Source organism: Delphinus delphis, chromosome X, assembly GCF_949987515.2.
Source record: "Delphinus delphis chromosome X, mDelDel1.2, whole genome shotgun sequence".
NCBI classification, from domain to species: domain Eukaryota; kingdom Metazoa; phylum Chordata; class Mammalia; order Artiodactyla; family Delphinidae; genus Delphinus; species Delphinus delphis.
In genome coordinates, this window is record NC_082704.1 from 110,403,000 (window position 1) to 110,427,632 (window position 24,633).

The following is a 24,633-nucleotide window of genomic DNA, read 5'->3' on the forward strand; positions in this document are numbered from 1 at the left end:
GCATGGGCTCTAGAGCACAGGCTCAGTAGTTGTGGCACACGGGCTTAGTTGTTCCGCGGCATGTGGGATCTTCCCAGACCAGGGCTCAAACTCACGTCCCCTGTGTTGGCAGGCAGATTCTTAACAACTGCGCCACAAGGGAAGCCCAATAGGTGTTCTTTTTGTGAAATAGAAAATTAATGTTCTGAGAAAGAATTCATTGGTATATTTATTTATTTATTTGGCTGCGTTGGGTCTTCGTTGCTGCATGCGGGCTTCCTCTAGTTGGGGCAGTGCACGGGCTTCTCATTGTGGTGGCTTCTCTTGTTGCGGAGTGCAGGCTCTAGGCATGTTGGCTTCAGTAGCTGTGTCGTGCGGGCTGAGTAGTTGTGGCACACGGGCTTAGTTGCTCTGCAGCATATGGGATCTTCCCGGACCAGGGATTGAACCTGTGTCCCCTGCATTGGCAGGCAGATTCTTAACCACTGTGCCACCAAGGACGTCCCAGCATGGCCTAAGTTTTGAAACACCTTTAGTTCCACCATGTTGGGTTGAGGCCTGTGGTAGCCTCACCCAGAGGGTTGGGTCTGCTGATCAGGGTCCTTCGAAACTGGGTCCCTCACTGTGTGCTCTTTAATACCCTCTTCTCCAGCTCTGGGCAGAGGTAACCAGCAGTATTCTATCCCCTGGGATACATTTGGGAAGCCTTAAGCTAGGTAAGGGGAGGGAAGGAAAAGAGGGAAACTGGGATCAAGGAGAGCAGAAGGGAAGAGAGGACGAGAAGACTGGAGAGAGGGGAGGAGAGGAAAGAAAGTGTTCAGTGCTGCAGAAAAGTAGCATCGGACCAACAGTTGCAAGAGGTCCACCAGCTCCTTTCCCTGGTCTGGTTCATTCCACCTCTGACGCAGCCTCATCAGGGTGACCAAGAGGTCATCTTCTTAGATGTTTCGGAAAGCAATTCCAAAAGCTCTCTTCGTCACTTCTACAGTTGAACAATGCTCCGTATCAGGACGTTCTTCCTCTTGTTAATTTAAATCCCTTGGAATGTAGTTCAAGCTACCTTTTAGACATCACCTTGTGCCCATGGCAGAGACGAAAACCACCTCGCTGCAATGGTTCTTTCTCAGAGGGCCTTGTATACATCGTGGATATTATTCATAATCCATCGTAACCTCCACCTGGACATGCAATGGGGATTGTTCCCAGTCTATTCACAGATTAAAATTTTAATACATTCCATCGGTTGTCTGCTCCTTTCCTCCAGGTCCCTTCTGGCCATTCTCTGATTTGCTTGTTATGCTTCAGCAACGTCAAGCAGATTCTAAGCCCTGCCTACTCCATGCCAGTCTTTGACTCTGTGTCTTGGTTCAGGTACTTTCCTCTCTTTGGAATGCCCATTCCCATCGCTTCACGTAAAGGGCGTTGCACATCCTTTAAGATGCAGCATGACTGTTATCTCCTTGAGGAAACTCTCCCAGATCCGTTTCCCTACAACAGGTTAGGTTCCCTTCCTTGGAGCTCCCGCTGTGCCTGTGACAGAGCCCGCTGCCAGTTCATCTGTGCTTCCAGAAAGCCTGGCCATCTGCATTCAGCCTCTAATGGTCCTCTTGGCCAAGTGCCCTTGGCACACCCAAACAGAGCGGCCCTGTTCTTTGGCACACAGTAGGCATTTGGTAAAGTTTTGTTGAATTAATTATCTTTGAAGTCTTTCAGAGCCATCTCACAATTTAACTCCTCTTGAATGGTGGCATCCAGAACTGAACAAACCAGTCTGTGCAGGTAAAGGTCCTTTTAGACGGGCTCCCATCAGTAATGGGGCCACCACAAGGCTTGAGAACCATTCTTGTTTGTTCCTCGATGGCCATACCTACCACTCTACAGCCAAGACCTGCATATCCCTGACCTTCTCCTGTATATGCCCACAAGCCTGACCTTCACCATTCTCTCCGTCTGTGCAATTTGCTTTTCCTACTAGTGTGGAGAAGCTTCTCCTTGCTTATTTCTACTCTCATTTTCAATTTATCAAGGCCTTTGTCCTCTGGTTCTTTCTTCCGTGGTGTTGGTGTCACTGCCTGGAAGTGTGAGCCACTCTCTGCCCCTCAGTCTGGGCCAGTGATTAATCATTAGGTTGTAAATGAGGCGCCGAGCCCTCAGGATGCTGCATGTCACTGGGTTTTGTTTTGTTTTGTTTTGGTTCCTCCTTGGACCAGCATCACATTACCCAAGAGGACAGTGGGAAACTGTCTGGGGCTGCTGTTACCTGTGCCCTTTGCCCGTTGTTTTGCTGATTGTTCCAGGATGTGTGGGCCCTGTGGTCAGCACCCAGGGCCCCTGAGCAGGCTGTGAGCACAGGAGTTCTAATTCCTGGATGCAGCCTCTCTGAGAGCTTCCTCTGTGCTGGAGCAGGGCTCTAAGTTCATACAGAGATCATTTCCTTCCCACCCAAACCACTTGTACAGTCTGCTTGCTTTTTTCTTTTTTTCTGGTTATGCTGGTATTACCCTGGGTTTTAGCCAGCTTGATAAATAGAGGAAGTTGGATGCCTTTCCAGACTTCCTGATGTCATGGTTTGGTGGAGTCTGCAGTTGTGGGAGGTTTCAGTTAATCCTAGCAATTGGTGAGTTTGCTGTTCTTCTCTGAGAAACTTCTCTGTCCTGTGCCATGTCTTACATAAGTCAATATGGCTCCTTTTGTGACTTGCCTTTTCCTTTCAATGATGTAAGAAGCCCAGACATTGGCAGGCACTCTGTCCTGCTCAGTTCCTCGCGGAGATAAAGGACGGTGGACGTGCTGTGGCGATAGTGGCAAAGAGGGATCCAGAGGCCGACGGATGCACAGTTCTTTAATTAAGTTTAGGCCTCTGTGTCCATCAGCCATTTTCACATCATAGCTTTTGACATTCTCTTCCACAACTTACTCAAGTGAGTTCTTGCTCCCTGGCTGGGAAGCTGGTTTCTTGGCTCTGAGACCAGAAGTCTGTGCTCTCAGTGGGGCCTTTCTAATTGTGTTAGAGCAGGGCCAGGGGAGGCGGTGTCCAGCTGAACAAGTGATGGCATTACCTCCTAGTGAGCCCCCCTCCGAGCTTGATTTACGAGTTCTGTTTGGAGAACCTGGATGGCTTGGCCCAGCCTCCCTCTGTTACGCATTTTCCTAGAAGAAATACATCTAATTGTATAAGTAATACATGAACATGTGCCGGTGTTCTTTTGGGCTTCGTCCTTTCCCCCATCACACGCCTCTCTGTGGAGGTTTGGTGGGTTTCCTTCCAGGCTTTTTTGTATGCAGCCATACTTGTCACTATATAAATAAGCATATATATGTATAGCTTTGTTTGTTTCTTAACATATCCTAGTATCTATATTATTAAGAAATTTGATTTTATTCACTTGACTTATATGTATTGACAATCTCTATGTGTCAACACATATAGATCAACTTCATTTTTTTTAAGCCTTGTATAATATTCCAGAATATGGATGGACCATCATTTTTTAACTGTTCATCTACTGATGGAGACTTAGGCTTTTCCCCCTTGTACAAAGCTGCAATGACAGTATTTGTTTGTATATTTTTGTGTATGTATGTCACTATTTCTGTAGGGACAATCTCCGGAATTAGAATTTCTGGATCAAAAGGTATGCACATTTAAAAATTCAAAACATAGCTAAACTGTTCTCTCAAAGTTTACATTGCCACCAGCAGTGTAAACAAGAGTTCATTTCCCCACATGCTCTCCAGCTTTGGGTATTATTAGGCTTTTTAATTGTTTCATTCAGTGGGCAAAACAGATTTCACTGTTGCTTGCCCTATTTTTCTACCTGAAAGTGTTCCAAGGGAGCAAAGAGAGCCTCATGTTGTTTATTAATAAACTTGGTTACCAGGAGCCACTCAGCATGCTTTATCGTGGTTATCCATAAGGTTTTGGAAGAGGCAATGTACTTGAATTGTGAAATTTCATCAAAAACCCCTATGTAGAAAATTCTCATTTGCACAAATACGAAGTGAAATTATTTCCATACTTGAAGTCACAGTTGATCTGTTTCCTTGTTTGATTATTTTAATGTTTTTCAGTTGTTGATCCTACAGTCATTCCACGTTGAATATTGGTACATGTGTTTGTAATTTGCTCATCCTAGGACAGGACAACATGCTCGGCTTTCATTTTTGCCTTCTTTAAACATTGCTTAATGAGGTTTTCCTGACATATTAGGCTTTATTAAAAACTACTTCTTTTTTCCTCTTAAAGAGCATATAATCAATAGAAACTCACCATGACTCCTTATTTCCTCTTTGAATTCATATTCTGGATCCTCCTTGAGCATTGAACTTCTGTCTTCACGGCTCATTGACTGAAGCCAGGAGTAGGTCAGTTGGTTCCAAGATCACCCTATAGATTGTTAACCTCTTGCACCTCTTTATCTTTATGTCTGTATTTCACATGAGGGGATATCATAGTGTGAAGTGACTGTCATCTTTGAGCTAAGAGCTGTACTGATGTTTTGGTTTTGAAGTGAAGCATGATGGAATATTCTTGAAGATACAAGTCAGGTTGTCAGCAGTGCTTTCTGTCCTGGGTGGGCACACAGTTTCCTTTCCCCAGCGTGCATCTGCCTTGTCCCTCACTCAGGTCATTGCCAATGCCTCTGCCTCCCCCTTCCAACTCTGAGCCAAACATATCAGTAGAGAGTTATTTTTTTAGCCCCTCCATGGAGAAAGAATTCTGCCTCTGGCTTTGGGGATACAAGAGACATAAATGACCGAATCCTTGATATCAAGGAGTTTAGTTTCTAGGGAAGTTAAGTCACAAAAACTGAAGAAATAGCTAATGAAGCATGGTCTCTAGAAGAGACCATCCCTCCTCAGATCCGATCACTTCATTGTCCAGTGCCCCTGTGATGCAGTTAATGAAACCTGAGACTGAGCAGTAATACATGCTACTAAAACATTAACAAGGTCAGCCCCCAAGCGGGCTTTGAGCTTGTCTTCCAATTTGTAATAAGTTCCTTAGGAGTTGTTGCGGTGCGCGGGCTTCTCATTGTAGTGGCTTCTCTTGTTGCGGAGCACGGGCTCTAGGTGCACGGGCTTAAGTAGTTGTGGCGTGCGGGCTCAGTAGTTGTGTCTCGTGGGCTCTAGAGCGCAGGCTCGGTAGTTGTGGCGCACGGGCTTTGTTGCTCCGCGGCATGTGGGATCTTCCAGGACCAGCGCTCGAACCCGTGTGCCCTGCACTGGCAGGCAGATTCTTAACTGCTGCGCCACCAGGGAAGTCCTCCTTATGCTAGTCTTGTTAGCCAACACTTATAAATCAGTGTGAATATCTCAAAGGCATAACATTTTCTAAAACACTTAGGGAGCAATTATCACACCTCTTGTTACTCAGGTCTAAAATATTGATAATTGCATACATCATTGCAGCCATGGTATAATCAGATTACATCAGTTAACCTGTGGTAGCACAGAATGACCCTCACCCAGACCTGCTCTGCAGTGGTATCAAGCTATTTCCCTCCTTTTAAACTTTATTCTATACCTAGATGAAGTTAGATTTATCATTTATTACCATTCAAGATTGCACCGATGGTCTACATTTTAAAAAATATGATACTTGTACTATTTAATGAAATTGAAGAGCTCCAGAATAATTTCTTGGAGTGGTACAAGCGGGGCCATGGCATTCAGTCATGTAGCTTATGTACTGTTCAACCCTAGGGGTTGCCATTTACATCAGAGTCTACAACCACAAAACATGAACGTGGGGTAATCGTTAATGAGTGGTTATCTAGTGTCAAGGTCTAGATTTTACTGTTTAAATGCTAGCAAATAGTTTTCTTTGTAATGCATGCTATCTCACAAGCCATCCTTAGCACCTTGAAATTTTGCTAAGAACCAGTGGCTATTCATCTTTGCTGTTGACGTAGATAGCATTGAAGCAACCCAACTTGCACCAGAAGATGAAGAGAAGTTCCAGCTGAAAAAGATAAAAATGACTTTTATATATAATGAGTAAGGGTTTCAAAATCTATAGATTTCCCTCTTTAATCAGTGATCCCAGAGACGTCATGACCCAGCAGGATGTCCTCTAGTTTATGCAGAAGGCAGTAGGAGTGGTTACTATTTTAAATACCATAACACTTCTTCTCCTATTAGGAAATATATATTCAGCCTTGAGGAAACGTATTCCAGGCTTGGAATATGGACAATGGAAAGCAGTCTTTTCAGTGGCGCCAGGTCTGTAGTAAGTTCTTCCTGAGCCATATTCTCTTTTCAGGATGGTTACTGGAATCACCCTTCGTTGTGCCCTTTCCTGCCGTCATCTGGGAGCTGAGTACAAGCTCTCTTCAGTGGAAAAGCATGGTTTATTTTGATCAGAGGCCCAAGTCACAGCACATATTAACCAGTCACCCAGTGCCATGACTAACTTAACTTTGACCATATCTTATACACCACTTAGGCCCTACCCTAGAAGTTGGCAAAGCTCAAGAATGGGTTTGCAGAAATTTTGAAAATTCTATAATAGCATTTTGAGTTTGTTGATTTATGTCACCTGACGAACTCAAAACAGTTTACTTCCAAGGAGATCAATTCCCAGGAGGCCAGCATTGTGGCCTGGTAGAAAGAGTAGGAGTCCCACCAAACAGCCAGATGACCTTGACCCATCCCCTAGAACACGCTGGGCCTCTTTCTACATCTGTAGAATAAGGGTCTCAGCTAGGTGAATTCTGAATTCCTTTCCAGAAACAGACTGCTCTGATACTCTTTCCAGAACTAAAATTAGATACTTGTGTAGTAAATCTTCTAAGTCAGCTCTGTGAATTCCAGGTAGAGTCAAACCTGAGGCATTTGTATAGGAGGGTTTTTTTGTAGAGGTTCATTAAGTATAGCTTAAAAAGAAAAGGGGGAATACTTTTGGAGGGGAGCTGAGTTAAAAACTAAAAATAGATTAATTTTTAAACTTTATATGAAAATTTCTCTTTTTTTGTTTTTTGTTTTTTTCGCTGTACGCGGGCCTCTCACCGTTGTGGCCTCTCCCGTTGCGGAGCACAGCCTCCGGACGCGCAGGCTCAGCGGCCATGGCTCACGGGCCCAGCCGCTCTGCGGCATGTGGGATCTTCCCGGACCGGGGCACGAACCCGCATGCCCTGCATCGGCAGGCGGACTCTCAACCACTGCGCCACCAGGGAAGCCCTATATATGAAACTTTTTATGACATATATATTAGTGTATAATTCAATGAATTTCAGAAACTGAACACACCATGTAACCAGCACACAGAATATTACCTGAACCTCAGAAGCCGCACTGAGCCCACTTCTAATTGTTGTATCCTCTGCCCGCTTCCAAGGATAAACATGCTCCCACCCTCATTCCATCGATTAGTTTTGCCTGCTTTTGTTCCTCATCTGAATGGGATCATGGACAACATGCATTCCTTTATGTCTGGCTCCTTTATCTAACATTGTATTTCAGAGATTCATCATTATTATTGTGTGTAGCTGTAGTAGACACTTAAATTTTCCTCCAGAGAGACGTTGCTTTATCTTTGCACGACGACGTTATCATTCAAGTGACTCATTCGGGAGGGTCGGTAATATGCCATTATGAACAGAGAGAGGATGAAAGTGCTGGAGAGAAACCAGAGGCACTTTATAATTTATTAACATAGTGTGTTATTAATATATAATACAATTTACAGTATTGATTTTAAAAATAGAAGTCCTCTTTGGAAGGAGAAGGATTCACTTCCTGCTCTAAGACGTTATCATGCCTTGTCCAAGGAAAGAATCATTCCTCTGGTACCGGCAATGGCTGTTAAATTATAGGATTCTTAAAGATTGCCAGCTTTTCCTGGAGACTGAGAAATCGTGATTTATTCCCACCTTTCTGTGTCCTTATCCCTGCAATCCCTGCACTATCTTACCCTGCACATATGAGGTACAAAATAGCTATTTGTTGGGCTTCCCTGGTGGCACAGTGGTTCAGAGTCCGCTTGCCGATGCAGGGGACACGGGTTTGTGCCCTGGTCCGGGAGGATCCCACATGCCGCGGAGCGGCTGGGCCCGTGAGCCATGGCCGCTGGGCCTGCGCGTCCGGAGCCTGTGCTCCACAACGGGAGAGGCCACAACAGTGAGAGGCCCGCGTACCGGCAAAAAAAAAAAAAAGCTATTTGTTGACTGACTGAAGGGTCTAGCTAGCATTTATAGTGCCTTCACAGTGCCAGCCCCTGTGCCCAGATCTCTTGTTTACTCACCACAGCGACACTATCAGGCTGGTGCTATTATCACAGTTCGCTAGATGGGGAATCTTGGCCATCGGAAATAACTTATCCAGAGTCCCTCAGACATTGTGTGGCAGAGCCAGGACCTTTGATCCCATGCTCTTTAGCCTTCACCGCGGTGCCTGCACACTCTATCTCAGGCCAACAGAAGCTGCGGTGGTGGCTAGGTGCTTGGATGCCCTGTGGCCAGGAGCTCTGCCAGCTGAGAACACGCGGCCTGGTCTGTCCCGGCCCCTTCCCCTGTGGCCATGTAGAAGGAGCCTGCTCCGTGGGCTCTCACTGCCCGAGCCCCGTGGGTGGCGTGTGATTTCCTCGCTGGCTTCTTCCTCCCTCAGTATCCCCCGCCAGCGCCTGCTGCTGGTGCTGACTGCCTGTCACGGGGTTCCGTTGGCCAACTCCTCCATCGGGAGAGGAACGGACGCAGCCTTAGCATCTGCAGTTTTCTCCACGTGCCGAGCTCCTCTCAGCCTCTGCCCCACCTCCCCCATGTGTATTTCATCTAGTTGCTGCCTAGTTAACCCACACATCTCATCTGGTATATATTGGCCCTTGATGATTATTCGTTGGAATGAAATGAATAAACGAATGGTAAATGAGACTTAAAAATTCAGTATTGATATAAATTTCACTTTTTGAAAAACGTTGACTCTGCCCTCCCCACTACTAAAAATGTAAGCGATGATAATGAATTAACATACAATAAAGAGGAAATGCAACACACCCATCCTTTTACGGTATGACATAAATGGGGATAGATCATTTATAAGATTCTGTGACCTCTTCTGATTCTTAGCATAGTTTTTAACCAGCCTTTATGTAGTGGTAATCATTATATATACGCAGCATTTTGTGTTTTTAAATTCTTTTCTTGATATTTTGCATGTGTTGATGTTTTCCATAAATCTACATGGACTACCTTGCTTATCATTTTTATTATAATATCCCACTGGATGGGCCTCCCGTAATAAACATGGGTTTTGCTTTTTGTAGCCAGTGCCCACCTGGCATTGCCAATTCTCTGGACTAGAGTAATTTAAAGGAAGCAGGTTGCAGGTTGTCTTGCTTGAGGAACTGGCCTTTTGGGCATTGTTGTGTCGTGATTATGGCAAAGCTGTGATGATGTGTCCCCCTATTTTATTCCAGGATGCTTTTCTCTGGCAGGCAGTGTGGCCATGTTGGGAGACCTGAGGAACTTTTACTGACGTTCAAGATATTCCTTGTCATCATTTGTCTTCATGTCACTGTGGTTACATCCCTGGAAGGTAAGGTGCCCATTTTCCTTCATCTTTTTCCTATTTTATCTGTGTGTGTGTGTGTGTGTGTGTGTGTGTGTGTGTGTGTGTGTGTGTTTATTTGGGATTGTTTTACTGTGGTAAAAAAAACATAACATAAAACTTACCATTTTCACCATCTTTAAGTATATAATTCACTGCCATTAAATGTATTCACAGTTTTGTGCAACGATCACCACTATCCAGTTCCAGAACACTTTCATCATCTCAAATAGGAACTCTGCACCCATTAAGCAATAACCTCCCTTCCCCCCTCCCCCCAGGCCCTGGTAACCTCTGTTATTTCTGTCTCTATGATTTTGCCTATTCTAGGTACCTCATGTAAGTATAAGGAATCATACAATATTCATCCTCTTGTGTCTGGCTCATTTCCCTTAGCATGTTTCCAAGGTTCATCCATGTTGTAACATGATCCAGAATTTCATTCCTTTTTAAGGCTGAATAATGCTCCATTGTATGTACATATTTTGTTTATCTCTTCAATGTTGATGGACATTTGGGTTATTTCCACCTTTTATAAATAATGCTAGTGTGAACATTGGTGTTTAAGTATCCGTTTGAGTCCCTTCTTTCAATTCTTTGGGGTATATATACCTAGGAGTAGAATTGCTGGGTCATATGGTAATTCTGTGTTTAACTTTTTGAGGATCTGCCAAACTGTTTCCCACAGAGGCTGCACCATTTAACATTCTTACCAGCAAGGCACAGGATTCCAATTTTTCTATATCCTCACCAACACTTGTTATTTTCTGTTGTTTTGATAATGGATGTGAAATGGTATCATTGTGGTTTTTATTTGCATTTCCTTAATGATTAGTGATTTTGAACATGTTTTCATGTGCTTATTAGTCATTTGTGTATCTTCTTTAGAGAAATGACTATTCGAATCTTTGGTCCATTTTTGAATTGGGTTGTTTGGGGTTTTCTGTTTTCATTGAGTTTTAGGAGTTCATTATATATTCAGGATACTAATCCTTTATTATATATATGATTTGCAAATATTTTCCCCCTTCTGTGAGTTGTCTTTTCACTCTTTTTTTTTTTGGCTGCATTGGGTCTTCGTTGCTGTGCATGGGCTTTCTTTAGTTGTGGCAAGCGGGGGCTACTCTTCATTGCGGTGTGCGGGCTTCTCATTGTGGTGGCTCCTCTTGTTGTGGAGCACGGGCCCTAGAGCACGTGGGCTTCAGTAGTTGCAGCACATAGGCTCAGTAGTTGTGGCACACAGGCTTAGTTGCTCCACAGGATGTGGGATCTTCCTGGACCAGGGATCAAACCTGTGTGCCCTGCATTGGCAGGCGGATTCTTAACCACTGCGCCACCAGGGAGTCCCTTTTCACTCTTTTAATAGTGTTCTTTGATGCACAAAAGTTTTTAATTTTGATGAAGTCCAATTTGTCTATTTTTACTTTATTGCCTGTGTTTTTGCTGTCATATCCAAGAAATGTCATGAAGATTTTTCCCTATTTTTCTTCTAAGAGCTTTATAGTTTTAGACCGGGGCACGAACCCGTGTCCCCTGCATCGGCAGGCAGACTCCCAACCACTGCACCACCAGGGAAGCCCCTATTTGTTTTTAAAAGTACCTACTCGAAGGCACTTCTGCATGGAAATTTAAGGGAGATAGAGAATCACCCTAATGAAGCAGCATCCATTTCAGAAAAGAGGATCCTTAGAAGCTTATGTGGGAATGGGAAAACGTACCTGAGGAAGGCGATAAAAAGTCCAGAAACCCCAGGGCTGCAATATCTTTGAGTACAACTGCCAAAAGAATACAGTGCTATGCAAATATAAAAAATCAGTATTTAAGAAGACATTATTAAGGACATACAGAGAAATACCTTACTTATTTAGAAGAGAGTTGCAAGACCAAGGAATCTTTGTTGGATAAAGCAAATATCTACTAGCAGCAAACAACAGCATAAATACAACAGACACACAGATGCACACAAACTAAATGGAAAACTTGCAACAGATTAAAACACAGTTGAGGGCTTCCCTGGTGGTGCAGTGGTTGGGAGTCTGCCTGCCGATGCAGGGGACACGGGTTCGTGCCCGGGTCCGGGAGGATCCCACATGCCGCGGAGCAGCTGGGCCCGTGAGCCATGGCCGCTGAGCCTGGGCGTCTGGAGCCTGTGCTCCGCAACGGGAGAGGCCATGGCAGTGAGAGGCCCGCGTACCGCAAAAAGCAAACAAACAAACGAAAAAACACAGTTGACAGTCCTTCAAAAGTAGGCACTGGGGCATATTGTCAAGAAGCCATGATACTTTACACAAAGAAATAAGAGCTAAATGTGTATTGACTGCTTACAATGTGCTGGGTTCCTATGTGCTCTATATACATCCACTCTCTTAAGCTGCTCAACCAAATCTATTAAGGGGAGATCCTAGTCTTAGCACCATTTCTCAGATAAAGAAACTGAGGCTCAGAGAGATAAGTAACTTGCTCAAGGGAGTGGCCGAGCTGGGAATTGTACCCAACTTGGAATTTCGTGCTCCTAACCGCAAAACCAGAGTTCTCAAACTTGAGTATGCATCAGAATCACCTGGAAGGCTTGTTAAGCCAGATTCCTGGGTCCTTCCCTGAGAGTTTTTGATTTAGTAGCTCTGGGGCGGGCCCTGAGAATTGACATTTCTAACAAGTTCTCAGGTGATGTTGATGTGACTGGTTCAGAGATGATACCACTACCTACACAACTGGCAGAAGACATAAGTAGGGAGAGAAAACTCCTCCAGATATATATCATGGGATACAAATTCTTTTATGGCCATGTGATGTTCATGTAAGCTGTGCTCAGACACATCATCTCCTTGGGGCATTAAGACACCACTGTGGGGGCTTCCCTGGTGGCGCAGTGGTTGAGAGTCCGCCTGCCGATGCAGGGGACACGGGTTCGTGCCCCGGTCTGGGAAGATCCCACATGCCGTGGAGCGGCTGGGCCTGTGAGCCATGGCCGCTGAGCCTGCGCTCCGCAACGGGAGAGGCCACAACAGTGAGAGGCTAGCATACCGCAAAAAAAAAAAAAAAAAATTATGAAAATGGGGCAGGTAAACATGAGAGTTTCATGGCTCTGAAACCAGCCTGAGTAGGGAAAACCTGTGTGGATGCTAAGGTCGCTGAATGTATTTCTTGCTCTGGCTCTCTGATGAATTGATTTCTTAAGGCAGTGGTTCTCAGAGTGTGGCCCCCAGACAAGCAACATCAGCATCACCTGGGAGCTCTTTAGAAGTGCAGATTCTCAGGCCCAGCCTAGACCTGCTGAATTGGAAACTCTGAGGGTGGGGTCCAGCAGTCTGTGCTTTAACCATCCCTCCAGGTGATGCTGATGCATTCTCAGAGAGCCACAGTCTTAAAGAATTGGCTGAAACATTACTGTGCCCCATGATATAGTAGAAAGGTGGTGAGATCTAGAGTTAGAGCCCTCCCCGTGCCTGCCACCTGCTATTTGTATGATCTCTATTTGCCAGTAGACTGACATGGGACTCTATTTCCTCATCTTCAAAATGGGTGTAATCCTGAGCTCCCCCAGTGGGCTCTTGTTTTTTGTTTTGTTTAAACATTATTTATCTTTTATTTTTTTAAATATTTTATTTATTTATATTTGGCTGTGTTGGGTCTTCTTTGCTGTGCACGGGCTTCCTCTAGTTGCGGCGAGCGGGGGCTCCTCTTCCTTGTGGTGCACAGGCTTCTCACTGTGGTGGCTTCTCTTGTTGCGGAGCACGGGCTCTAGGTGTGTGGGCTTCAGTAGTTGTGGCACGTGGGCTCAGTAGTTGCGGCTCACGGGCTCTAGAGCACAGGCTCAGTAGTTGTGGCGCATGGGCTTAGTTGCTCCACGGCATGTGGGATCTTCCCAGAGCAGGGCTCGAACCTGTGTCCCCTGCATTGGCAGGTGGATTCTTAACCACCGCGCCACCAGGGAAGCCCTGGGCTCTTGTTAAGGCTCAATATATGTTTTAAAAAAAGAACCTCCATGATGGCAAAGGTTTTTCTTTTTCTTTTCTCTGTTTCTTTTTCCAGCTTTATTGACATATAACATTTAACATTGCATATGCAAAGGTTTTTCTGAATGAAGTGTTTTGGGATCTGGAAAGGGCTAAATAGGAGTTCGTTATTGTCTTTCAGAACTCCAACTAAGAGTATTCATGTTATTTAATAATCACTTTGATAATATTTACCTGTGCCAGCCGCTGTTCTTTGAAGTAGGCACTAGCATTAGGCTCCGTTTTACAGACTTACAGGAAACCGAGGCGCAAAGAAGGTAAGCAACTTGCCCTAGGTTAAACATTTTGGTTGCAGAGTTGCAATTCGAACTCAGGCCATCTGACCCAAAGTTTGTGTGTTTAGCCACTACGCTGTCCTGTCTTCAGCATTCTTAACCTCTCTGCTACACTAGGTTGTGTACTGTGCTTGGTGGTTGTGTAGCTGTAGGTTAAACGTCAAGGTGGAATCCACTTCTGGACTGGATATTGGACTGGATCATCCAGACGGCTTATAGGCATCATCTCTCTGAATAGCTTTGGACTGAGGCAGGTTCTTTTCGGTTCAGGATGGCTTAGGTCTGGTCTTTGATGAAGGCCAAGGGGACCTGCTACTTCTACATTGGATAATCAGTTGCGTGGTAATGAGTGCCTGCTGTGTGCCTAGCATTACTGGCTGCTGAGAGGACATCATCTCTGACTCCAGGAAATTTACACTCCAGTTGGAGGGACATGACTATGACACATGAGAACAGTACAAACTGTAACTAAATCCTGAAGCGTGAGTCAGTGCTATGGGGCTTTAACATATGGCCTTCGGCCAAATCCGTGGGTGAGTCTAGTTAAATGTTAAGCCACCTGTAGCAGATGCTATTGGTGCGCTGCCCATCTCCCTTGGCCCACCCAGAGGTCACCTAGAGACGGATCCTGCACATGCTGGTGGCTCCCATGTCTCCCTGACTGAGAATGATCTGTACCCATGCACCCATGCTTGGCCTGTACATGGAACAAGCTAGTAGTGCCGGGGAGTTAATACCCCAAAGCAGTGAAGAATGGGAGTTCGTGTTTACCTATGCCAGCTTCCTTGTCCCTTGGTGGGACAATGCTAAGGTGTGTTCTATACACCTAGGAGATTGTTGGATTGGGCCACAGTTGCCCATAGTAGCAGTGTGCTAATTAATGTACCCATTACTGGCTTTACTCTCTTCCCTACCTCACTCCCCTACTCCCTCCCTCTGCTTCCTGGGATCATCCCCATTTGGAAACACACTCATTTTCCAAGTCTAGCCCAGTATTACTGCCTCTATGAAACCTCCCCTCACGTCTTCATAAGAATTAAATCTCTTCTGCCAGTGCTCCCTTTTCTGTTTATCCATGTCTTTTTATGCTTGTCACTTTGTATCATGTCATGATGTACTTCCTTTGCATCATGAGTCGTTTCAGCACATGGTCTGTGCCAGGTGAGAAGGGAGAATGAAGGTTTGGCAAGGTGGGTGGGAAACTAATGGGGTGAAAGCAGGCAGAGGGCCTGCTCTGGGGCAGGCCATGATGTAGATCATCTCATTTAATCCTCACAAAAACTCTTTATGGTAGATATTTTAAGTCTCAGTTTGCAGATGAAGAAACTGAGTGTCAAAGAGAGTAAGTCGTTTGCCCAGAGTCACACAGCTTGGAGGATCCCCCATTGGAATCAGTAGCCCGTACTGTTCATACTATACCAGGTTGCCCAGTAAGTGAAGACTGAATGAACGTGGCACTGAGGCACGGAGAGAAGAGGGAGAGGGAGCCTGAAGGACTGCCAGGGAGCAGCCGTTGCCCCTGGCTCTGGGGTATCTGGACTGCAAACACAGTAGCTTCGCCCTGGAAGCCTGAGAGATGACTCAGTGGCTCTTGACAGTGAGGAGGGATCGGACTGGCACTCCCTTTTTTTTTTTTTAACATCTTTATTGGAGTATAATTGCTTTACAATGTTGTGTTAGTTTCTGCTGTATAACAAAGTGAATCAGCTATACATATACATATATCCCCATATCTTCTCCCCGGACTGACACTCTCTTGTTAGGCCACTGACCAATAGAGAAAACCGTTAGACCTTGACACTTCCAGTTGTGTAATTTGGTGATGTTCGAGGGAGTCATTCGTGGTCTACCAGAAGCCCAAATAAGTTTTGGCGGGTAACTTACCTCTAGCCTCTAGCTCTCTTGGGCTGTGCCAATACCTCTTTTCTTTTCTTCCTCCCTCCCTCCCTTCCTTCCTTTCTTCCACTGCTTTTTTTTTGTCTTCCAAGAAGGTCTTCTTTTAGGTACAACTGTTTTCCAGAGCGTGAGATGACATATTAGTGGAAGATGGTTATAATTTCATTCTTGCAGAGTTGTCGTCCCCATTTGGAAACAAGTACACATTTGAGCCAGTTTGGTGACCTCATGAGCTATAATCCCAACTTACTGTCTTTCTGGGCTGGATCTAGATCTTTCTGTGCTGAAGGCATTTCTAGTGATAGATTTCTCTCTAATTCCCCTTGTCCAAGGCCTCACTGGCTTGTCTCCTCTTACCGTCTCATACTTTGTCCATCCAAGTCTTTGTTCTTCTTTCCAAACCCAGTGCTGGTCTCCTTGTCTCTCACTTTTCTATCTGTAAAATTGCGATTATAAATACCATAGTGCTGATCTGATACTCAGCCAATTTCCCAAGCCCCCAAAATTCCACACAGGCATGAGGTCACTTCTGCTGGGCCCTGACTCTTTCCCTGGCAGGTAGAAGTGGTGACAAGGAATGATAGAGAATCTAGATGGGTTGAGGGGGAAACTGAAAGCAGAGGACATTGTGTCCCACTTTCCACTTAGAACTCCGGATGAGAACCCCTCACAGTGGACTGTAAATCAACGTGGGGCAGTGGCAGAGATGAGAAATGGTGGCACAGTGTGTTTAGGCAGAGTGAAGGCTGGAGGTGGTGTCCTCTCCAGGTCTTTCTCATCTCTTGTGTGACAGGGAAGGGATTCAAAATTGCCCTCGTGTTCCTAGTGGGTAGCTCTGTTGAGAGCCAGGGGCAGGGACAGGGCTGCAGAGATGACGGTGTGGACAGCTGAGACCAGGGGCCAGATGGAGGATGTGACAGACACCCAGTGGTGAGAGCTGAGAGGACCTAGGTCAGCGAGAGAGGGACCCCCCAGGCCAGGGTGGGATTCTGAGAGACTAGAACATGGGGTGCACTGGACACAGCCTTCAGCAGTGGATGCCAGCTGGACCCCCAGGAACCCTGCAGGGTGAGGGAGATCCCTGGAGAGACCCTTGAGAACCCAGTGCTCAGCACGAGGTGATGTAGGTCCTTTCTCCCTGCTGTGCAGAACACTGGCACCCCATTCCTAACCTGGAAGCCATCTTGACTACCAGAAGGAAGAGGAGGGAAAACGAAGATTGCGCATTTATCTGGAAGACATTGAGTTACCTAGAGACCATTTTAGAGCGGAAGAGAGAGCTACCTTAAATCATCAGGTTTAAGGATCCCTTTCCTGTACCTCTGGAATGGAGGCTCCAAAACAAGATGGAGTCATCCTAGACATCAAAGGAAAGCTCAAGGATTTCTTTTTAATTTGTTTATTGTCACTATTGTTTGTACATCTAAATTATGTCTATACATTTTATAAGATTTTTTTAAAATTATTTATTTATTTATTTTTAGTTTTGGCTGTGTTGGGTCTTCGTTTCTGCGCGAGGGCTTTCTCTAGTTGCAGCGAGCGGGGGCCACTCTTCATCGCGGTGCGCGGGGCTTTCACTGTCACGGCCTCTCTTGTTGCGGAGCACAGGCTCCAGACGCGCAGGCTCAGTAGTTGTGGCTCACGGGCCCAGTTGCTCCGCGGCATGTGGGATCTTCCCAGACCAGGGCTCGAACCCGTGTCCCCTGCATTGGCAGGCAGATTCTCAACCACTGCGCCACCAGGGAAGCCCCGTATGTCTATACATTTTATACTAACTCTAAAACATCCATACCGAACAGTTAGGATGTGTCAGGACACTGCTAGCAGTGGTGAAGGCCATCATGATATCCTGAATTCTGCTCCTCCTCCTGGTTTTATCTTTGCAGGTATGAAGGAATATCTGGTCAGGTCCTGTCTATATCCTCCATAGTGTTAGCACATAGTAAGTGCTCAATAAACTGGCTGGTTGGTTGGTTTTGATTTGCGGCTCTAGTCTAAAGCCTAGAGATACACTAAAACATGGACTGCTCTCCTCAGCTTACACCACCAGCATTATCCTTATCTGAACCCAATGAGTTCTGATACAACATATATTCCACTAAACTTTTGTGTAGACCTCAGTGAGGTGGCTGTACATTGGCTCCAATTACCCTTAAGGAATGTATTTCCTTTCCTCCATGTGATGAAGGGGCTCGGCTGATTGCCTGTTAAGAGTCCTTCACACTTTGACATTGTGAGTTCGATTACCCAGTAGGATCAGTCTTTGGATTCCTGATTTGTTGTCCTGGGATACCGGGGATCCTTGAGGTCTGCCTCGAACTAAGAACCACTCATCTCTGCAATCCCATTTTAAGGCTGCTCTCCTATTCAAAGTTCCTTATATGAAACTGGAAACAATTTAAAAGTCCTATTTTCTCCAGACTACTTTTTTTAACTTGACGTGATTTCGAAAGCTCTTAGAGTTACTGTGAAGCCAGTGAATCTCTTGATTTCCATATTGATAAAAGCTCCAGACATGGCTTTTGCTGACTGGTAAATCTCCCAGTTGCCAGTGCTATCCTTGCCTTGTTGTACATGGAAAAGTCCCAGTGTCTCTTCGTAGGATCCAGTGGCAACAGCACATAGCACTGAACATTAAGAACAGCGGTAGCAACCCATCTGGACATTTCTGTAGGTCTTCATGGTCTACAGAGCGCCTTGGCATATACATCATCTCCTCATGTCCCCCTGAGGTGGGTGGAGAAGTTTGTATTATCCCCACTTTGCTGATGAGAGGACTGAAGCGCAAAGCAAAGGATACTTTTCTAGGTTACCCAGCAAGAGACAGTATCAAGGTGCTGAAAGCAGCTCTCCAGAACTCTTTCTTGTACACCAGCCTGCACGAAGTGCTTGCTTTTGGTTATAGGAGTATGTTTTATCCAAGATCTTTAACAAGGGTGACTTTAACCATGAGGAATGTCCCTCTAAATGAGGAGTTGGCAAACTTTTCTTTAAAGAACCAGATAATAAATATTTTGGCTTTGTGATCCTTATGGCCTCTGTGACAACTACTCAACGCTGCCCATGCAGCTCAAAAGTGGCCCTAGACAATATGTAAATGAATAGATGTGGCTTTGAGCCAGTGGAACTTTATTTGCAAATACAGTTGGTGGGCTGGATTCGGCCCATGGACTGTAGTTTACAGACTCCTTCCTGGTCTAGACAGTGCAGAAGTGGTGCGGCACTTACTACTGATCATTTATATTACACCCATTCCTTGCTTTTCTTCTTGCTGGCTGAGCCTGGCTTCGTAGGGTGCTCCCCTCTTTCAGCACTCAGGAGTAAATCCTGATTATTCTAAGCCACCCGTGGAAATGCTGTTCCTTGCCAATATTTGATTTAGGAGTGGGTATGTGACTGAATTTTTTTTTTTTTTTTTGCGGTATGTGGGCCTCTCACTGTTGTGGCCTCTCCTGTTGCGGAGCACAGGCTCCGGACGCGCAGGCTCAGGGGCCATGGCTCACGGGCCCAGCCGCTCCACGGCGTGTGGGATCTTCCCGGACCGGGGCACGAACTGGTATCCCCTGCATCGGCAGGCGGATTCTCAACCACTGCGCCACCAGGGAAGCCCTGTGACTGACTTTTGACCAAAAAGCCACCTGGGAAAATCTGCTGGGGGACTTCTAGGAAAACATCCCCACTCCTGAGACTCAATGAAAAAGAGTTTCTCTTCTTACTCTGGGCACGCACTGTCCAATATGATAGCCACTAGGCACATGTGGCTATTTAAATTTAAATTAATTAAAATTAAGTGAAATTAAAAATTCAGTTCCTCAGTCACACTAAGTCACATCTCAAGCGTTCAGTATTCACGTGGGGCTAGTGGTTGCCGTACTGGACGGTGCAGATATAGAATATTTCCATCGTTGTAGAAAGTTCTCTTGGCTAGTGCTGTGCCTAGACATTTTCATGTTTGGATTTGATGCCTGAAACAGTGGTAGCCATCTTAAAAACACTGAGAGGAGCTAGGGAGTGCAAGTAGAAAGTGGAGATAACCTGAGTTTTTGAAAGGTTGAGTCCCTGAACTAACTGTATCCTGAGGCTGAATGAACCGACGGCTGGAAAAGGCCTGGCTCTTTGTTGCCATCACTGAGCTGTAGGACCAGCCTTAGAACTGTCCGCTTTTGGAGTTCTTGTTAGGTGGCTTAATTGAATGTCCTTAATGTTTGTGATACTTTTAACTGAATGTTCTGCGACTTGCCTCTGAAAGCATTCTAACACATCTAAGTTAACTTTACAAAGGTTTACTGTGTGTCACATCGTTTTAAATGCTTCGTGCGTTACCTCCGTGAATCCTGATAATAGTTACGGTCAGGTGTTAATCCTTCATTTTCTAGATGAGGGAACTGAGGCTTGGACGGTTTGAGTCACTTCCAAGTTCACACAGCTGGAAAGTAGAAGTGGTGGCATTTTAGAACTTGTGTCCTTAACCACTTCCTCAGTGTTTAGTCCCTGAAGCAGTTGAAAATGTTTTTTTACACGACTTTGACTGAAACTTTGCCATATTCATTTATCCTGGGATGGGTTTGTACCTCCAAAGGACTAGATAAAGATTAAGAGAGATCTGAGGAACAAAAGCAATAGTTCCGCTGATTTAATCTGTTAAGAAGTAAGTTGTTCCAAGAGAACATGCTGTTGAAATGTACCTTGATGTGGGTACAGCTTTCCTTCAAGGAAATAACAAGAAACAGATTGATCTTGGCAAGAAGCCTCATGTTCACAAGATGACAGCGCTGTAAAAGAAACCCATCAAGATAGATTGAGAGTGCTTTTGCAACAATGTCTGTGGCAATTGTGTTTGTTTTTTTGTGTGTTTTTTTTTTTTTTTTGCGGTACACGGGCCTCTCACTGTTGTGGCCTCTCCCGCTGCGGAGCACAGGCTCCGGACGTGCAGGCTCAGCGGCCACGGCTCACGGGCCCAGCCGCTGCGCGGCATGTGGGATCCTCCCGGACCAGGGCACAAACCGGTGTGCCCTGCATCGGCAGGCGGACTCCCAACCACTGCGCCACCAGGGAAGCCCAATTGTGTTTGTTTTTAACATCAGTGTCCTATTTGACCTATACCCTTCCCTCTTCTTTCCCTTTAGGAATGCACACAGCATAAAGTAAAAGTTACTCTCTTGTTGCTCTAGTATTTAGTATAGTATAGAATTTTGTTAATTTAAGGACGAGAGAAATGAAAACTATCAAATGGGTGGTGGTGTTGCTTTGGTGAATAAATGAGAATTGCTTATAATTATCTGATTAATTGAATAAACAAGGACTGAACACATAGCTGTCTTGTGTCTCAACTCTGTAGCCTTTTTTGCCTTGCTCCTAATGTAAAATAGGCCTTGTCATTACACTGGTTACTGGTTTGGATTCACAGTAAAGGCTAACCAATTCTGGGTTTTGGTGTACAGGCAGGAGGGATGAGTTTGAATTAGTGAAGAACTTTCAGTCATAGGATTTTTTTTCAAAGTAGAATTTTAAAACTTTCAAGTGAGTTGCATAATATCACTAAAATGTAAACTCTGTTTGAGGCCAGGGGTTTGGTTTTATTCCTGCTATAACCCCAGTGCCTAGCATACAATTGGCCTTCAAAAATTGGAATAAGTGAATAAGCTTTGGGCAAATCCCTTCATGTTCTGAGCTTCTTTCCTCCCTTGTAGACTGAGGGGCTTGGACTAGTTTGGTATTTAGTCTTTTCCAGACCTATGGCTTATGTTGTAATTCTTTTCTTCCAGTGAACTCCAAGTCCTAAAAGATACTATCTTTCAGATGGTTTATTTAAGTAAAATTTTCCTCCCATTTTTGTGCTGAGCAAAGACAACAAAGATAACTGCATCCAGTGTTTGTGATCAGTAGTAGAAAACCAGGAGAGATGTAATTTCAAACAAAGCAAACATCACACTCTGTTTTCTCATGCAGTCTATTGTGGGTAAATAAACCATTTTTGAAGTAAAGAAATATAGTATAAGTCACTACCTTTGCCACTTTTCTGGATTTACAATATTATACTAGGTCATCTTCAAGTCTCCTTCGCCTCTGAAGTGGATTTCTATGAACTTCCATTTCCTGATGTGTGATACAAAGTGATGGAACCCCACGGTCTTTCTAGGAGATGTCTTCCTATGATGCTAACCCATGGAAACTTGAATTAGACGAACACAGTTTTGTAATAGATAATTCTCACTAATCAAGCATTAGTGAATAGATAGGAATGTTTTAAAGTTAGAATGGAAATCACATACATGCAAATCTTGGAAAGAAACTATCTTTATGATTTTTTAAAAACGCCCCTCTGCAAATTACTGATATCACGTTGTTTGTTTTAAGGGAAAAAAAACAGTTTATTACATAAAGGTAAACTTTATCCAAAGACACAGAATCATGCAGAGTGAATTAATAATAATTACAGGGACTTCCCTGGTGGCGCAGTCATTAAGAATCTGCCTGCCAATGCAGGGGACACAGGTTCGAACCCTGGTCTGGGAAGACCCCACATGCCGTGGAGCAACTAAGCCCGTGCGCCACAACTACTGAGCCTGAGCTCTAGGGTCCACGAGCCACAAGTACTGAGCCTGCATGCCACAACTACTGAAGCCCACGCACCTAGAGCCCATGCTCTGCAACAAGAGAAGCCACCATGATGAGAAGCCTGTGCATCGCAATAAAGAGTAGTCCCCGCTCGATGCAACTAGAGAAAGCCCATGTGCAGCAACAAAGACCCAGTGCAGCCAAAAAAAAAAATAAATGAATTTAAAAAATTAAAAAAAATAATAATTACAACTTACTGTTGGAACTGTGATAAAAATACTTTGTAAATGTAATATAATTTCCTTCAAAGCAAGCACCCCCATTTTTACAGTTGAAGAAATATAAGCAGAGAAATTTCAGAAACCTACTCAAGGCAGAGCAAGGATTTGGACCTCTCTCTCAAGAGCCTAGTCTCTTAATCACATTTAAAGTTGGTTAAGGAGGCTTGCTCATTCATCCATTGGAAATATATGGACATGGGCCTTTTATCCACATGGAGATTACTAACTCAAGAGTTACACATTATTAAAAGTGAGGAGTTCCAGATCAGACTTCAAAGCTCATGACAAGCCAAAGACAATAGAAGGGGAAAACAGTAGAACAGGAGCCGCCAACATACAGAGGCCTAAGGGCCTCCTAAGCATCTTCTACCCAGAAGTGCTACAGCAGAGGTTAAGGTTTACACGGCTTCAAAACAGAGGGAACTCAAAAATACAACTTTTTCACCTAAGGATGCAGCAAGAATATCCATAATTCAGCCGTTCTCTGTGGCTTTTACTAGTATGTCACTGTTTACGGAACTGGTTTGTCACACAGGAGTTCTACAGTTGGGGGTCATGAAAAAACATGATATGGATGTTAGCTAGGAGCAAAGCTGGGGAAGTGAGTCACAAAGAAGGGGGGATTCATATTCAGCCTCAGAGTGGCAAGGACTCCCCCTCCTCTGATTCATATTGATTCCCTGACTTTTGACCTAGTCAATATGAGGGCAAAGAACTGGAGAAAAAATGACTGGGGAGAGTGATTTTAGCATTAATTTTGACCTATCATTAGTTTAATGGGTATCATTACTCTACAACACTCAAATTAAGTCTGATGTGGCAGAGACTGGCTGGCAGCTCACCAAAGCTTTCTTCCTTAGCACACAGCTAGACTACATTTCCCAGCCTCCCTTGCAGTTAGAAGTGGCCATGTGGCTGAGTTCTGGCCAGTGGGTGTCGGGAGAAATGATGTTTGCCACTTCCGGGCTTAGCCATTAAAAATCTCTCACCTGGGGCTTCCCTGGTGGCGCAGTGGTTGAGAGTCCGCCTGCCAATGCAGGGGACACAGGTTCGTGCCCCGGTCCGGGAAGATCCCACATGCCGTGGAGCGGCTGGGCCCGTGAGCCATGGCCGCTGAGCCTGCGCGTCCGGATCTTGTGCTCCGCAACGGGAGAGGCCACAACAGTGAGAGGCCCGCGTACCGCAAAAAAAAAAAAAAAAAAATCTCCCACCTGTTTGCCTGGCTGGATGTTGCTCTCCAGAGCAAACTTGGAATCTTCATGTTGAAAATGGCAGTGCCTCTGTCAGCCTGGGTTCCTGAATGATTGCATGGAGCAGATGCTGCTCTCTCTGTCCCACCCTACCCTCCACTCTAGGCTGCTGATTGGACTTCACACCTGGAAAATTAACTTTTTTTTTTAAGTGTCTGAGATTTCAGCGTTTATTTATTGTAGCAACTTGCCTTACCTTAACTAATGAGGCAGGGTAGTTGTTACATCTCATTCATTCTGCCATTGGAAGGTGGGGTGGGATGGGCTAGGCATCCCTTCTTTCTTGAGATCATGTATGAACCCAGGTTCATACAATCTAAGAAAGCTGGAGGAGGCTGTTCTGGGCACTACCAGATTATCACTGTCCAATCAGGAGAGTCATTTGTAGTCAGGGGACTCCACCAGAGCTGCCCACTCCCTTTGTGCCAACCCAGGCCACTGGGACCTCCACAATGTGGTATAAGGTTAAGACTACAGGCTCTGGACTTCCTGGGGTCAAGTCTTACCTCTGCCATTTATTAACTCTGACTGTACCAAGGTATTTAATCATTGTGCTTCAGTTTCCTTATCTGTAAAGTAGCAGTATCTCTCTCATAGAGTTATATGCAGATTAAATGAGTTAATGCATGTAAAACAGATGGCTGAAATGCATTTGACACGTTGTAAGAACTCCGTAAAAACTATAGCCGTCATCACTAGAGACCAGCATGATCTAATAGAAATTTTTGTGATAATGGAAGTGTTCTATATGTGTCCAGTACGGTAGCCACCAACCACATGTGGCCACTGACCACTTGAAATGTGACTGAGAAACTGAATTTTAAATTTTATT

General features: G+C 44.9%; 1 protein-coding gene across 1 annotated transcript in view; it reads left to right on the plus strand.

The window, feature by feature from the left end:
- ADGRG2 (adhesion G protein-coupled receptor G2) overlaps positions 1-24,633 on the plus strand; it is a 113,386-nt gene that overhangs the window by 32,144 nt on the left and 56,609 nt on the right. The window contains exon 2 of the mRNA XM_060002365.1: positions 9,395-9,513. Within this exon, the coding sequence (XP_059858348.1) occupies positions 9,396-9,513 (118 nt within the window). The 5' untranslated portion in view covers position 9,395. The remainder of the gene's footprint in view (positions 1-9,394; positions 9,514-24,633) is intronic.